General features: G+C 36.1%; 1 protein-coding gene across 1 annotated transcript in view; it reads left to right on the forward strand.

Annotated features, from left to right (window-relative positions):
* Positions 1-17,318, forward strand: part of CFTR (CF transmembrane conductance regulator) — a 182,340-nt gene that overhangs the window by 59,009 nt on the left and 106,013 nt on the right. Inside the window, exons 8-11 of the mRNA XM_042922907.1 lie at positions 154-400; positions 2,731-2,823; positions 10,051-10,233; positions 13,827-14,018. Of these exons, the coding sequence (XP_042778841.1) occupies positions 154-400; positions 2,731-2,823; positions 10,051-10,233; positions 13,827-14,018 (715 nt within the window). The remainder of the gene's footprint in view (positions 1-153; positions 401-2,730; positions 2,824-10,050; positions 10,234-13,826; positions 14,019-17,318) is intronic.

Here is a 17,318-nt window from a genome sequence, read left to right on the forward strand (position 1 = left end):
AACTTGTCCAAGGTCACACAGTTCATATAGGATGGAGCTAGGATCAGAACAACAGCAGAAAGCCTTGAGAGCCTATGTTCCGGTTTTACATTCCAAGATGCCTGGTATTCGAAAAGTTAATAAGTATCCCAAATTTTATATATTTTTTTATAGAACAGAACTGAAACTGACCCGGAAAGCAGCCTATGTGAGATACTTCAATAGCTCGGCCTTCTTCTTCTCAGGGTTCTTTGTTGTGTTTTTATCTGTGCTTCCCTATGCACTGATCAAAACAATCGTCCTCCGAAAAATATTCACAACCATCTCATTCTGCATCGTTTTGCGCATGGCAGTCACTCGGCAATTCCCCTGGGCTGTGCAAACATGGTATGACTCTCTTGGAGCAATAAACAAAATACAGGTAATTTACCTCACTGGGCATCATATGCAAAGATTTTAGAACAGTTCTGAGCTTTTCTAGTGAGCAAACTCTCTAGACATCAAGTCTTGGTCTTGGGCCTGTTTGACACACAAGATTTCCTCCTCTCTTGATGTCTACGTGTGGTCTAATGAGCCCTTGGGATAAAAGCCTAGTGAAATAAATGAAGGCCTGTGAGATTCTCTTAAGATAAAGAGGTTGAAGAAAATATTGTTTCTGTATTCTGGAGAATTTTATGTAAGTAATCAACCAATAGATCATTTCTAATTAACTTGGCAAATGTGCAAAAGACGGTAGCAGGTTCACCAGGAAGTTATAAAACATTCCAGCTAAAACTAAGAATGTTCACCTTAAATTTTCTAAATTTTTCAACACACTTTCCAGAAAATAAGATAGATGAGAATGGCATTTCATGCCACATTAATTACCTTAAAATCCTAGCAATTCTGATGTAGCTGGTAGCTTGGAAGAGAAGTTCTAAAGTCCTCAGGTGATTTTACCCAATATACATAAAGCTAACTGAATCATCACCATGAGTTTATGCGTGGGTATAATTTTTATAATTAATATTTTTTGATATCCATTTAAATATGTAACTCAGAAAACCACTGTGATAGAAATAAAAACAAGGGTGAAGGGTAAGCCACTTTTAATGGTTCTGCCATTATGTAATGTAGGCCAGACTTTGCCAGGGGTGGTCCATGGATCTCATTTTGGCCTCTGACCTCTTTCACTAGAACTTTAAATTTAAAAAAAAAAATTGTGTTAGTTGCCAGCATTTAAAAGTTGGGAAATGTTACATATACAAAAATTATGTCTTCAGTCTCTTTTGAAGAATTGGAATATATAGTAACTGGGTCCCTTTTCCCCCACAAGCTATAGCAGCTCCCCCTTCAAGGAGGGCCTGCCGCTCCACTTCTACACAGTCTCTACTCAGCCACCCTTCCTAATTTTATAGTTTTGAAAATAGGAGTTTGAGATCGGTGAGTTAGACAAATTGGGGAATATAGCTCCGAACCATAGCTGCTCTTGAACTAATCCTATTTCTTCTGTTAACCCTTCTCAACTGAGAGAGAGAGAGAATGAACATGAATCCAGACCCAAAGAGAGAGGGTCACAAAGACAGGGAGAGTCACTGAACAGAAACACAGAGAGAAACCAAACTAGGAAAGAAAGAGAAAAACCAAAATAGCAATAGTGAATGAGAAAAGAGCAGAGAAAAAAAAGCAAAAGTGAGTCAAGGACCAGGCTTTCCTCAATACCTCCTAATGGTGAGGACCTCAGGATATAGGCATTTGATTCTCCCTTATGCTCCCACCTTTCCTAGTCAAGCCCTACTCGTGTCTGATAGAGGCTTCTCTTAGAGTCAACGTCTGATGCTTTAAAATCAGTCATATTAGATCTTCATACCTTAACCCAGAGAAGTGATGCTATGGTGCCTCCAGTAAGGAAGAAGCTAAAGATGAGAAGACATTAGCTTTCTCTGTGTCCTAATGTTGAATTGAGGCACGTTGGAGGGTAATTCAGGGAGGCCTTATAAATTCATTGCCCAGGTTAACTTGTAAGAGTAGAAGTAACAATCAGTTGTGTGTTGAAATCTAATATATAGAAACAGTTTTATAGGGGTTACTGGATGGCTCAGTCAGTTAAGCATCCAACTCTTGATTTCAGCTCAGGTCACGATCTCACGGTTTGTGAGTTCAAGTCTCACGTTATGCTCTGCACTAACAGGGTGGAGCCTGCTTCAGATCCTCTGTCTCCCTCTCTTCTCTCTGCCCCTTCCCTTCCCTTCTTTCTCTCTCTTTCAAAAATAAATAAACATTAAAAAAAGTTTTAGAAAATACCACGTTTTCTTTTTAATTTTTAATGTTTGTTTATTTTTTAGAATGAGACAGAGTGTGTGAGTGGGGGAGGAGCAGAGAGAGAGACACACACAGAATCCAAAGCAGGCTCCAGGCTCTGAGCTGTCAGCACAGACCCCAACATGGGTTCTAACTCACGAACTGTGAGATCATGACTTGAGCCAAAGTCAGATACTTAACCGACTGAGCCACCTAGGTGCCCCTAAAATAGCACATGTTTTAAGAGTGCATTTCAAATGTGATAAATCCAAGTACTTGGAAAATTAACTTTGGAACACTGCTATCAATTATTTTATTATGAAGTAATTTCTAATGTATTCATAAATATATTCATAAATATTCACAAAATGCAAATACAGGCTACAGAACTATTAGAGTGTAAAACAGAGGTAATAATGCATTAATGCTATTTTAGTTCTACAATATATCTTTGCTTCCTTTTGTAAACAGGATTTCTTACAAAAGCAAGAATATAAGACATTGGAATATAACTTAACAACTACAGAAGTAGTGATGGAGAATGTAACAGCTTTCTGGGAAGAGGTCAGAATTTTTTTTTAATTGTTTGCCCTAAATACTTTACCATTTCCTCCTTTTCAAATCTAGTTTTCATCCTAATGGATGAGAAAGTTAGGATGATAATTGAACTGGTAGCACCGGAAGGGAACCACTGCACTTACTTGATAAATTAAGAAGTCAGGGCCCAGAAATGTTACAGTGTGGAAGCCTCTTTATTGTTTTCTAAGTCCTATAATTTGTTTGACACAACACATTAGGAAGGCATACAAATCTCATAGGTTTTGGAGCCTGATAGAGCAAGATTTGAATTCTGACTTTGCCGTTTGTTCTCTGTGTAATCTAGATCAAATTACTTGTGGAACCTTTGGTTCTCCATCTATAAAGTGAAATATTAATATTTACCTTGCAAGCAGTGCCTAGTTTCTTGCAAGACTGTTGTGAAGTGTAGAGTGTTCAGCAGAGTACCGTGCACATAGTAAGTAGTTCCTCAGTAAATATTATCTTCTCTAATCTCAAGTTCTAGTCCAATGTGTTTACATACACAAGGCAATGTAAAGATGTATGAGAGATATATCAATGTGTTTTTTTCTATTTTTACTTATTTCCATTCACTATTAAAAGTTCTCTCATACTGGGTATGGTATGTAAGTGATGAACCACCAAATTCTACTCCTGAAACCAATATTGTGCTATATGCTAACTAGAATTTAAATTAAAATTTGAAAAAAAAAGCCAATATGCTCAAAAAAACTAAAAAATTAAAAAAATAAAAATTCTATCATACATCTCAAAGTCTGAAAGATATTATCAATAATGTTCAGCCTCTAAAGAAGCAATATTTGGTTATTGAGAATACCTATTGAGTTATTTTCTTATCACATATGTGCTGAATAAAGATAGAAGTTCTGAAACCAGTGTCTTATTGTGCATATTTCAAAATATCTGAAACTGGCTTTATTTATATAAGCAACTTGACAGCCAGGGCTTCACTTTACTTCATTTTTGAAGATACAGGTTAGAGAATAATACTTTATCTGCCTGGCGAAGTTGCTTGTGGGAAAGTGCCAGATCAGAAAGGGATCAGATTGATTTTACTTCTTTGTTTTTAGGAGTTTCAATTGCCCTTCTAGGAATGAAGGGAAAATAAGAGGTTTAACATTTTCCCTACTAATTTGAGACAATTATTTCCTTGTTCTGCTCAAAAGTCTTCCATTTCACTCTCCTTCCATCTAATAAAATAGGTAGCAGGCTTGAACCCTGACTATGCTTCGGGCTCTCGGATAATCACTTTATAAATGTTGTCTCATTTAATTCACATAACATTTCTAAGACCTAAGTAATTTACTGATAAGGAAGTGGAAGCTTAGAGAGGTTAAGGCACCTGGTTCAGCTCATACAACTGGCAGGCGCTGAAGCTGAAAATTGGACCTCGATGTCACAGCCTCCAATCCTTTCCCTGAACTCTTGCTTCCCATTTGGCTGTATCCTCAAAGTCTTTGATGGCCACCTGTCAAACCCTGAACACTTCTTTTTTGCATTTTTTTAAAAAATTGTATCCAAATCCAATTTAATTAACATATGGTGTAATAATGATTTCAGGTGTAGAATTTAGTGATTCATCACTTACATAAAACACCCAGTGCTCATCCCAACAAGTGCCCTCCTTAATATCCATCACCCATCCAGCCCATCCCTCCTACCACCACCCCTCCAGAAACCCCCAGTTTGTTCTCTGCATGTAAGAATCTCCTTTGGTTTCCTCCCTCTCTGTTTTTATCTTCTTTTTCCTTCCTTTTCCCTAAGTTCGTCTGTTGTGTTTCTTAAATTCCACATGTGAGTAAAATCATGTTTTTTTCTTTCTCTGCCTGATTTATTTCACTTCTTGATCACATTTACTCGGGATAGTGTTGCTCATTAAACTTCTGCCATGATGTTTGAAACCTCAACACCCACATGAGCAGTCCCCCCAACACTGTCCTTAGAACTTATACTTTCCAGGGACTTCCTTAGAAGCTTCTTCTCATAGGCATATCCTGAGCTTTGAGAACACCTAGACTTCCTCCACTTTGGAAATGTAAAATCTTTCTCTGCCCAGAATTTTCTAACCTTCCATCTCTATCTGTCTCTAAATCACACCTGATGGTCTTTCAAATTCAAGATTTCTAGTCTCTTTAACGCTCCCTTTGGACCCTGCCTGGTTCAACCTCTGCTTATTCCAAGACCTATCATTTCAGTTCTTCTCCTACAAGTCTCCCAGTTCCTGTTTCCTTCCACTGAATCCTTTGCTGCAAAACATGACTTTATGGACTTTGGTGAAGGAGGTGCTATCTGGGAAAATCCTATATCTTATATTAGTTTTATACTATTCTTGTTTCAACCTCAGTGGGGCCTGTAAACCTTCTTGGGAAATCTTTTTATTTGTCTTTAATTTCCTTTACCATTTCCCAGATGCTATTCCAAATCTTTACCACTTTCCTGAAACCCCCTACTTCCCTCAGGTTCTCCTTGCCTCCTACAAAACATAAAGAAAATAGAAGCCATCATTATGTATCAATGCTTCCAACTTCCCTGTTCACCCTTGGAATTATGTTTTTCTCCTTCCATTGTATCTAAGATGTATGTTTTTCCCTGCCCTTGACTGAGCTATTAATACCTTGCTTCATCTTAGAACAAGGGGCCAGCAGTCTTCTCTCTAGAAGCTTCAGCATCTCCTTTCAACTGATCCCTCTTCACATTCACATTTTTATAAGTTAATTAAAAATTTTCCTTCCCTTGCTTTTGCCCACCCAGCTTCATTCTTTAAACTTTATCCCTTTCCTTCCCTTTGTTGTCAAGCCTGTTCTCATTTCCTCATCTTTCATGGGCTTCTCCCCACCGCAATCTGGATTCCACCCTCACCAATACATTAAAACATTCCTTTCTTCTTGAATTGATCATTTAGCTTTAGTGAACCACTCCTTTCATATTCTTTTATCCTCATACCATGACTTCTACCTCTTCCCTGCCTGCTACTTCAATGGTGATTGGCACTATGTCCCCCATAGGCTTTCTTCTAGCATTTCATGTCCTCTGTGGGTGACCTCAAGCTTAGGTCAACTGACATCAATGTGCTGATGAGTGTCAAATGCAGATTTCTGGCCCCAGTTTCTTTCTTGAAATTCATACATGTATTTCTAAGTTTCCTGAATGCTCTTCAAGCACTTCTCTTTCATCACTCACCAAGCTTCATAAATTAGCCCCTTCCAGTGAGTGCATTTGCTCTCTTCTTTGATGGCATCACCATCCACCCAGTTACCCAAGAGGCAAGTCCCTGGTGATTCTGATACATGATTCTGCCCTCAGTATAAACCTGTGAGTGGGTAAAATTGCTATTTACTTACTAGGAAGCTGAAACTTAGTTTAAGCAACTAGAACAAGGTTATACAACTAATTAGGGCAGAGCTAAAATGTCAGCCTACATTTCTCTGACTCCAAAACCCTTTACCACTCATAATACTGCTCCTTATTTAATGTAGGAGCATTATTTGTTTGTTTAAACAAATAATTTTTAAATTATTTAAACAAAACAAAACAAAAGAGAGTGACTACTGCTTTATTGTGCTCAAAATGCTTTCATGTATATTATCTCATTTAATACCCTCAAAAACAGAGAAGACTGAAGCTCAGACTGAAGTTAACCATTATCCAGCTGGGTGAGAAGATTACTGGAGTAAAGCCATTACTGGAGTAATGACAGAGGATGTCATAACCATTTTATGCACAACAGGGGACTCGTAAATATGGAAAATGTTCAATCTTATTAGAGAGCAAATAAATAAAAATAAGATCATTATATTCCATTTTCCCTTATAAAGCTACAAGTAAAAGAAGTCAAAACAAATCCAAAACCAAAAAATAATAGTGTTGAAAACTGAAATTTGAAAACTGGCACTCTCATATATTTCTTGATGAAGGAAATTTAGAACTACTGTTGAAAACACATGGAATTTTACATACTTTATGCTCTGGAACTTCCAGTTGTGGGAATTTATACAAAGAAAATGTGCCCCCAATTTATAGCAAAAGTATGAGCATATAGTATATCCATACTCTTGAATACTATCTTGCAACTAAAAATTATATTAAAAATCATGTTTAATGATATATGAAAATATTGATTTATTGTAAGTTAGAAAGCATGTCACAACCTTACATTTTTCTCAATTTTGTAAAAAATTACATTTATATTTTGTTGAAATGTAATTGACATATTAGTTTCAGGTGTACAATCTAGTAAGTCAACAATTAGATACATTACAAAATGCTCACCATGATAAATGTTGTTACCATCTACACTTAAAAGTTATTACAATAATATTGACTATATTGCCTATGCTGTACTTTTAATCCCTGGTTCTATATAAAATCATATACATTTATGTGTAAGAAAATGGAGGGATTTTGGTTGAAATGTTAAGTATGGTTGCTTCTCAGTGGTAGTATTACAAGTGATTTCTATTCATTCTGATTTTTTATATTTTCCAAATTTCTTGAAATAAGTGTCTTTCTTCTGTAATCATAAATAAAAGTTATTAGTGGGGTGCCTGGGTGGCTCAGTTGGTTTGAGTGTCCAACTCTTGATTTTGGCTCAGATCATGATCCCAGGGCCATGGAATCAAGCCCCAAGCTTAGCATAGAGCCTGCTTAAGCTTCTCTCTCTCTCTCTCTCTCTCTCTCTCCTTCTCTCTCTCCTTCTCCCTCTGTCCCTCTCCCCTGCTCATACTTTCTCAAACAAAAAAAAAAATAAAGAAATAAAAATTATTTATAGCAACAGCCTCCCATTGGTTCATATGCTTATTGGATAAAAGTCCTGCTTCTAAGCATGGCACAGCAAGTCCTTTAACAACTGCATGGCCCGCCTTACTAAGGACATCTTTTGTCATCTGGCCATATACATCACACCTGGCCACTTGCCATTTCTGAGGCATATTTTATTTTTTTTAAGCCTAAATCATTGTACATGCAGATCCGTCTTCCTAGAACACCTATACCATTTCTTGGTCTTATGAACTCCCAGTTCTATCCCTTGTAGCCTAGCCTGCAGGTCATTTACTTGGTCAAGTTCCAGGCTGAGTTGCTTACTCTCTATAAGGTACTTCCATAAAACTTGGTGTGATTTTCAGTTCTAGCACTAAGCATGTTGCAGTGTTAATATCTATTCATAACGTTATTCTCTCATGTGAGATTTTCAAAGTGGTCTTTAATACAGAGGTGATTCCCAGTAAATATCTGTGAGATAAATAAATGAATAAGGGATTGCAGATGCCTTTGATCCATGTTATAAAAACTTTTTTTTTTTTTAATTTTTTTTTTTAACGTTTTTTATTTATTTTTGGGACAGAGAGAGACAGAGCATGAACGGGGGAGGGGCAGAGAGAGAGAGGGAGACACAGAATCGGAAACAGGCTCCAGGCTCCGAGCCATCAGCCCAGAGCCTGACGCGGGGCTCGAACTCACGGACCGCGAGATCGTGACCTGGCTGAGGTCGGACGCTTAACCGACTGCGCCACCCAGGCGCCCCTAAAAACTTTTTATTGTCTACTTCCTAAACGGTTTGCTTTTATTGTTTGGTGACTGAGGGGGATGTTAACCATCCCTATCATGAGAACTAAAAGCAGTGGTCTTCAAACTTAATTGCTTATGTATGACCCAAAAGAATTTTGAAAAACTATGACACATACCTCTGACACATTTTTAAGTTGATATAAATTTTTCAGTGTATTCTTAAATGGTGGAAAAATATGTAATTGTCTAAGTATGTTTAATGGGTTTTTGCCAAAACTTTGGCAGTATAGTTTGGGTGCATTCAGTTTATGGAAGATACATGAATTCATGAAGTTAGTTCCCATTGTCAAGTCAATCAACTTATTTTATGTCAGACAAAGTATAACCTTAAAATACAGGTAATTAATATGTACTAAGTAAATTTATTAAATTATTAAAAATTAAGTAAGTAATCAAATAATTAAAATGCCTTATCCTGCAACTCATTTCTGAAATCTTATTCTAAGCCAGGTAAGACACATAGATTGCCTCCAGTTTGAAACCTGGATGAAATAAGATGTTACCTCTTTCAGTATTCCTGGCTTTGCTTTTGTGGGACCCTCTTTGAGGAGAAAATTATTCTTCTGTGGTCCCCTTGTTTGTGTCCTAGAAGTTTTACACTCCAAGAAGTACAACACAGTAAGATTTAGGACTAGTAAAAGTAAAAGGTTCCTCTTCTTTTCTTTTCTTCTTTTTTTTAAAGGTTATTTATTTATTTTTGAGAGTTGAGGGAGGGGGGAGAGAGAATCCCAAGCAGCCTCCCAGCTGAGCATGGAGTCCAACTCAGGATTCAAGCCCACCAGCCTGGGAGATCATGACCCAAGCAGAAACCAAGAGTTGGACACCTAACCAACAGATATCCCGAAAGGCTTCTCTTCTGTATAAAGTGAGGCAAGGACAATTGTGAACCGGAAAGTGGGAAAGAAGAGATAACAAAGAGTAAACAAATCACAGGCAGATTATTTTAGGAAGGAGTATATTTGGAGGTTGAGAATGTGGAAATAGATTCCCTTAAGACGGTATACACAAGCTTCCTCATGATTGATCCTTAGGGCTGTTTGGTCTGGTTTGAAGACCACTACCCTAAAGCTTCCCATGGGGCAACAGAGAAGCAGGGAACTTTCAGAAGGCAATTCCTTCCTCCCAGCTATTCTCATATAATGGAATTCATCTGAATCATCTGGCCATCTCATTGCATTTATACTTAATTAAACTGCTTAAATGATAGCTGCTTAGAGGAAGGTACCAGCAGCATGATAGAGGTCAGATTGAGTTGTAATTCCACTCTGGCTGACTTTAGTCATTTAACCTGAGTCACAAGTCTACAGCTTTGAAACAGAGGGATTATAACAGATATTATTACTGTGCTGAGAATTAGATAATAATATTTTTTTGCTCAGCCTATAGGAGAAGATACACATTTTTTTCAATAATTTAATTTAGCTTAATGGTGAGTTATAATCTGAGATATTGAAATTATATTTCCATCAAATGCTGTATTAAAATTTTCAATGTTTTGTATCATGTGCTCTAGAACTCATGTTATATAATTACATGTTATAAAGTATGGATCATGGGCCATGTGCTTTTCATAATAAATAAAACAAATAGCTATTGAAAATACTTGAAAAATCTACCTTTTTGTTTTCTCTCTATATTTTTTTTCAGGGATTTGGGGAATTACTTGAGAAAGCAAAACAAAACGGTAATGATAGAAAAATTTCTGATGGTGACAACAGCCTCTTCTTCAGCAACTTCTCACTTCTTGGTGCTCCTGTCCTGAAAAACATCAATTTCAAGATAGAAAAAGGTCAGTTGTTGGCGGTTGCTGGATCTACTGGAGCAGGCAAGGTAATCTATTCCTCATCATTAAGAACTTCATTTGGCATGCATTTCTTTCATTTCCTCGTGTGTCTGTAGCCTAAGAGGGCATGTTGGAGAAATTTTTACATTGGTAGTAGGAGAATGCTTAGATATATTGTCCCTTATAATATAAATTATTTCACTGATAATAGTCTCTAGTCTTTTATTTCTTCAGTGACCTTTTCTTCTGCATCTTTATGTGGTGCATGGCACTGATCCCAGTGTCTTTTTTCTCCCACGTGCTGATTTTTAAATTTATTAAAAATTGTTTTTTCTTTTTTTCTTTCTTTAAATTGGAGCATAGTTGCCACCCAATGTTATGTTAATTTCATTTGCACAACGTAATGATTCGTTACATTATGCTATGCTCTACATTATGCTATGCTCACAAACATTGCTACTTATCTGTCACCATACAATGGTATTACACTACCATTGACTATGTTTCTTATGCTATACCTTTCATTCACGTGACTTATTCCATAACTGGAAGCCTGTACCTCCTACTTCCCTTCACCCATTTTGCCCATCCCTCCCAATCCCCTTCCCTCTGGCAAACATCAGTTTGTTCTCTGTATTTATTGGTCTGTTTTTGCTTTCTGTTCATTTATTCTTTCCTTTAGTTTTTTAGATTTCACATATAAGTCAACAAAGTATCTTGTACATAGTGGATATTCAGTAATTTATTGAATAAATGAACCATTCATTTTTACCAATCTCTGGCATAGACATTTTTCCAGAGCTTGTCCAGGAAAATTTTGGCTTAGATTTTGCCTTACTAACCCCATAGACAAAAGGTCCCTATTTTGTTGACATTAGAATTTTGGAGAATGGACCCAGACTTACTTAGGATTTATTATGAGGAAAAATTATTGAGTGGGATAGATTTTTGAAAGAAATACATAGGAATGTTAATTTATTCAGTGCTGGTCAGCTTCCCATCCCCCTACCCCCACTCAACTTATTATAAATCCCATTTTTTAGAAGCGATATTTTAATATATAACAGTTTTAATAAACTTACATAATTGAATATATCTGATTATCCATGTTAAAGATATATAATATTTATATTATTATTTATATTATATTTATTATATTAATACAATACTAATGTTGATGTTAATATTTGTCGATATAAATATAAAATATAATAATTATATTAGATAAACATAAAATTGTATATAATCTTTATATTTTCATATATATTTATCGAGTATATGTAATATTTATTTATCAATACTTGGTATTTTGAGAGATATGACATTAAATGAAACCATCACTGAATATGAATATTTATACATATAAATATATCTTAATATATTTATATATATAATGTATATATACAATATATAATATATTATTATATATAAATACCAAAATGTTGATAAAACTTCACAGACATTTGTATTTTATTTTAAATGTAAACAAAAGCAGGAGCTAATAGCTTATTCTCCACATCTGTGCTCAGTTATTATTAAGACCAAGCTAAAACTGAGTACCAAGGTAAGGTCAGGACGGATGACAGAAATTGTGTTGTGTCAGGGATTGTCAGTAAGGCCACAGAACTGCTGTGCAGATAGAGGATGGAGCAAAGCCTTGAAATGGAACTGTGCCTGTGTGGTTCACAGAACAGCAAGGAAGTCAGTGGGGTTAGCACAGAATCAGCCAGAGGGTAGAGCTGTCAGAGGAGTAATGTGGGCTAGACCATTATTTGGGCTATTGTAAAAGAGTCTCAAGGACCTTACAAAGGAGCTTGTAAACAGTAAGGCTTTTTTTTTTCTGAGGAAATGAGAGGCCATTGGAGGGTTTTAAGCAGAAAAGTGACATGATTTGTCTTAGTTTTGATGAGGCTACTTTGAAAATAGGTTGTAAAGAGATAAGGGCAGAAGTAAGGAAATGAGTTAGGAGGCTATTGTGCAAACTGGGCAGAAGATGATACTGGCTTAACCCAGGTAGTGAAGGAAATAGTCAAATTCGGGACTTTCTTTCTTTTTCTTTCCTTTTTTCTTTTCTTTTCCTTTCTTTTCTTTCCTTTTCTTTCTTGTGCTGCGTGCATGCATGGGCATGCATGAGAGCAGTGAAGGGCAAGAGGGAGAGGGAGAGAGAGAATCTTAAGCAGGCTCCATGCTCAGCAACATGAGGCTCAATCTCACAACCATGGGATCATGACCTGAGCAGAAATTAAGAGTCTACGCTCAACTGACTGAGCCATCCAGGCACCCCTCAGGACATATCTCTAAGAAAGATACCACATAATTAGATTGAAAGTGGTGTATGCAAAAAAAGGGGGAGTCAAGGATGAGTCCAAGGTTTTTGGACTGAGTAAATGGAAGCATGAAGGTACCATTACCTGAGGAGATTATGGAAGAGACTGATTTGGGGTGGAGCTTGGTTTTAGAACATTAAGGTTAAAATGCATATTTGACATCTAAATTGAGATGTTAGTTGGTTATACAGGTTTGATTTCCGGGGAATGGGGCTGGCAGTGTAAAAACTTGAGGCCAGATGAGATTCCAAAGGAGAGAGTATGGATAGGCAGGGAAAGGGGCCAAGGTGTGAGCCCAAAGGCATTCCAACTTCTAGTGGTTGGGAAGTATTTTGTTACAGTGGTTATAGTTATAATAACTTTACATTAAATCTTTGGGGTTTTCTTTCTCTTATTCCCCTATGTGAGCTCGGATAAAATCAATGTTTTTCTGTCCTCTGCTGCCTCCCTTTTTTCTACTCAATTTTAGTCCATAGTATTACCTTTCTTAATGTTTTATCTTTGTGTTGTTAAATATGCTTATGCTTCTGTTAGCTGATATGTTACGTTTAAATCATATCTTTGACTTGTAGCTTTTCTTTGTAAACAATCAGTGAATTTCCTTTATACCCTGTTTCCTTTGTTTTGTTTGGGCTTTACTTATAACTTTTCTTATTGTCAGGGAATATAACATACTTTAATTCTCTTTCTCAACTCTAATTTCCACGTTAGTTTAAATTTTATTTCACAGTCTTTTTTCATGTAAAGTCTTTGCTCATTGATAGTCCTTTTGGTGAAGCTTCTTCAGTCATCCCTTGTATGATTTTATACTAGTTTCTCTAATAAGGGCTCATGAGAACAATATTATCTGACTATATCTCTTTTTAACTGATCTCTTCTTTGTTAGATGAAGATAATATTGAATCTACCTTGTTGGGTTTTTGTGAGGATTAAGTGAATGAATACAGTTAAATCACATAGGACAGCACCCAGCATAGACTGAGTACTCAACAAAGGTTAGCTGGTGATAATCTTTCCCTGACCTCCTCTAAACCCACCCCAACAATCTGATTAGGTGCTCTATCTCTGTGAACCTCTACCAAAGCACTTAGCACACTCTATTGTCATTGTTTCTTTTATTCCCCTTTGTATCTTGTGTGCATAGCAGCAAATCCAGAACAGGAAGTGCTTAATAAATTTTGAATCAAATGAATTAATGTAGAATCCTTTAAAATCAGAATAGATACCTTTGCTTAGGATGACAGTTGGAGGCAAGTATATTCTGAGAGTGATTTGATAAATGATTTTACTAATAACAATGGTTTTATTTCCAGACTTCACTTCTAATGATGATTATGGGAGAACTGGAGCCTTCAGAGGGTAAAATTAAGCACAGTGGAAGAATTTCATTCTGCTCTCAGTTTTCCTGGATCATGCCTGGCACCATTAAAGAAAACATCATCTTTGGTGTTTCCTATGATGAGTATAGATATAAGAGTGTCATCAAAGCATGCCAACTAGAAGAGGTAAGTAATTATTTGACATATTTCTGATTTATGAATATGACACTTTTAGTCTACCTAAATGATATAATTAGTCCTCTATTCAATCAGTCTGTCTACATATATTAATCAAGTTTCCACTGTGGACAAACTACTCTGAGTTAAATCAGTTAATAAAATATATGACCCCTGCTTTAAGAAACTTGCAAAATCATAGAGAAAGTACAATTTTATTTTTTAAATTATGGGCTGATTTGGGAAAAATAATAATAATAATAAAAATTCTTTATGAAATGGAGAGAATTTTATTGACTCATTAGTGAGACAAATGTCCTCAATGGGCATTTATATGGCATGCATTTTTAAAAATATACTTCACAATTACATGAGAGGATTTTATTAATAATAAATAATAATTTTAATAACTACCACACCCTAATGGAATGAGCATTAACCTGCCAGTAGAGAATCAGAGATAAAATTGTGATTACATTTTATCCTTTGGCCTTCAACATGTAGCCATATGACCTATAGTGACTGTAATTCTCTGAAACAGAGACAAAATGAAGATAATGCTGTTGACTCATTTTATAATATTGGGGAATGGGTTAATTGCCTGAAAATATGTGAAGCATTCCAAGTGGCCAGTGTGTGCATCTTGTGCTATTCAATGCATAAATTATATGGTGGAGGGTTCAATAATTACCGATATAAATATTAAGGCAGAGAATACATCATTATGAGGTTTATCAGTAGTATTGCCTGAATAGAAATCTTGATTCAAAATCATTATCTTTGATAGATGGCATTTGACACTAGTGGATTCCTTTAAGTCACCTTTTATGAAAAAAAAATTTCAGTAAGAATAAAATGAAACTTAAAGTACAGAGAAAAGAAAAAGGCTAATGTTGGTTAGATAGAAACTGCAATTGTTACAAAAGAAGGATGCATGCTTGTACAAATGGCTCTCCATGTATATACTGACTCATTCCAGAGTAGTTTTTTAGAGCTCCATTCTCTTATTTTCTATACATGAAAGCATAATAAAAATAAAAACTATTGTGGAAAAGTATTGAATTTGTTTTGAAGAGGATACTCTTCGTTCCTCAAAAGCCCTTCTTCCAAGAATAGTATTTCACAAACGGGATGTTGAAACTCTCCGTAGATTTGTTATGAAAAAAATATTTGAGTGTTCTTAGAGACCACAGATACTTGTCTAGGTGGGGACTGGGTTGTAGGAGTGGTAGTGTCTTGCAAGATAAATCATAGGCTTTATTTATTAGTTGCAAGGTGTTGGAAGGTTTCTGGTAGGCTTTATTTTTTGCTTTGAATATGCCTTTTCTCATAGAAATAATTTTATAGAGGCACTCAGATCTTGATCTCAGGGTTGTGAGGTCAGGCCCCATGTTGGGGTCCATGCTGGGCATGGAAAATAAAAGATAATTTTATAAATGGTGATTTTCACCTTGATTCTACGAAGGTGAAAGTATATTTTACCCAAATTTACCATAGCTATATTAATAATAATAAATTCAAAGCTGTGGATCCCTCATTCATGAAATGAGCATTTGCTAACTCATGAATACTGTGCTGGGTATGGGAAAATACAGTCCATTTTCTAAAGAGTTCATGTTATAGTGATCTGAGCTTTAGTGAAGTATGGTATCTGAATTATATCTCAATAAAGTTGTTGAAAATAATGAAAGAAAGAGGATAAGAGTAAGGACAACGTTTTCTTTTTCTGATTCTATGACCAACCTCAAAATTAATTTTAAAGTGTAGAAGGCAGCGTTTTTTAGTATATTCATAGAGTTGCATACCCATCGCCACATCTTCAATTCCTCTAAAAGAAATGTCATTAGCAATCAGTGTCCATGTCTTCAAAGCTATCCATTCCCCACACCCAGCTCTAAACAACCACTGATTTACCTTCTGTCTCTAAAATTTTCCTGTTCTGGATATTTCACATAAATGCAATCATACAATATATGGCCTTTTGTACCCAAGTAAAATTTTAAACTAGAAGAAGTTAATTAAGTCTTTATTTTGAAAACATTTGAGACTTGCTATATTTTATAAAAATATGAATAGAACAAGATCCTTATATTTCAGAGATTCATGGACCAGTAGGGGAAAGAAATGTATCGGTAAAGAATGAATTGATGCTCTAATGGAAAATGAAAGAGCTATTTCTGTGGGAGTGAAAAGAGGGAGCCTTGAAATCGATCTGGGTCTGTCAGAAGTGAGGAATAACCTCCAGAGGAGGTTTCTTTCAAGGCTAATGTCCTCCAGTGGAATGATTCACTATGGAATTCTAACGGTGACAAGAGTGAAACTTACAGCCTTGGAGGAATTTGTTTTTGATTAAGAACGTTAGAACTGCCAATAAAGTAGAGAGAAGGTTAGGCTGGTGTGAAGAAGTGGGGGATTGATGAATAAATGGTCACTGGATTATTGAGAAAATTAAATGGGATAAATATAAAGTATATAACAAGGCATCTGCTGTAAATTACCCCTTCAGTAAATATTAGATCATTTCTACTTCCTTTTGAGATGGAGAATACTGCCACAGAGTATGATATAAAATAAATGTGTCTGAGAGTTCTTGTGAGTAAGTGACTACTATGGAAACAAGATGGAACTTGGTTTAATTAAGACGGGGAAATGTTTTGGCCATAAAAAGTCATCAATGTGAATTTTGATGGTGACAAAGTGTTTATAAGAAAAAATTTAAGAAGTGGTTATCTGTAAATATGGTAGTTTTTCTTCATGACCCAATCAACAAAAGTTGGTATTTCTATGGAAGAAAACAGATGGCATTGGACAGTCTGGAGTCCAGGTCACATTGGTTCCATACTCCAGAAGTGGCAATGGGATTGGGAGGCGAATCCAGTTTCTAAATGCCTTTCATACCCCAACGCATTACTTACGTGATGACTCTGTACCAGACAATGTTCACTGTGGTGGGGTCTGAGTGGGTACAAAATAAAACCTTTATTATCCCTTCCTGCAAATAACTAATGGGCTAGTTGGGGGGAAGCATACATAAAGAGATGCTTTCACTTTACTATAGCAAGTCTTGTAATAAAGGTATTCTTAAGGCAGTACGGAAGCCCAGTTGAGGGCTTTTAGCTTGCCTCAGCATTTGGTAGAAACTTTCTCTACAAAGAAAGATGGATGAGTAAAAGTGGGAAAGGCATTCCAGACAAAAGAAACTGAGCAGGAACACAGGATATGAAACCAATTGGTTAGTGCAAAGAACCACAAGCATCTTGATAGAGCCAGAGTGTGACTGGGGGGACACTGAGCGGGGAGGAATGGCGC

This window comes from Panthera leo, chromosome A2, assembly GCF_018350215.1.
Source record: "Panthera leo isolate Ple1 chromosome A2, P.leo_Ple1_pat1.1, whole genome shotgun sequence".
Taxonomy (NCBI): domain Eukaryota; kingdom Metazoa; phylum Chordata; class Mammalia; order Carnivora; family Felidae; genus Panthera; species Panthera leo.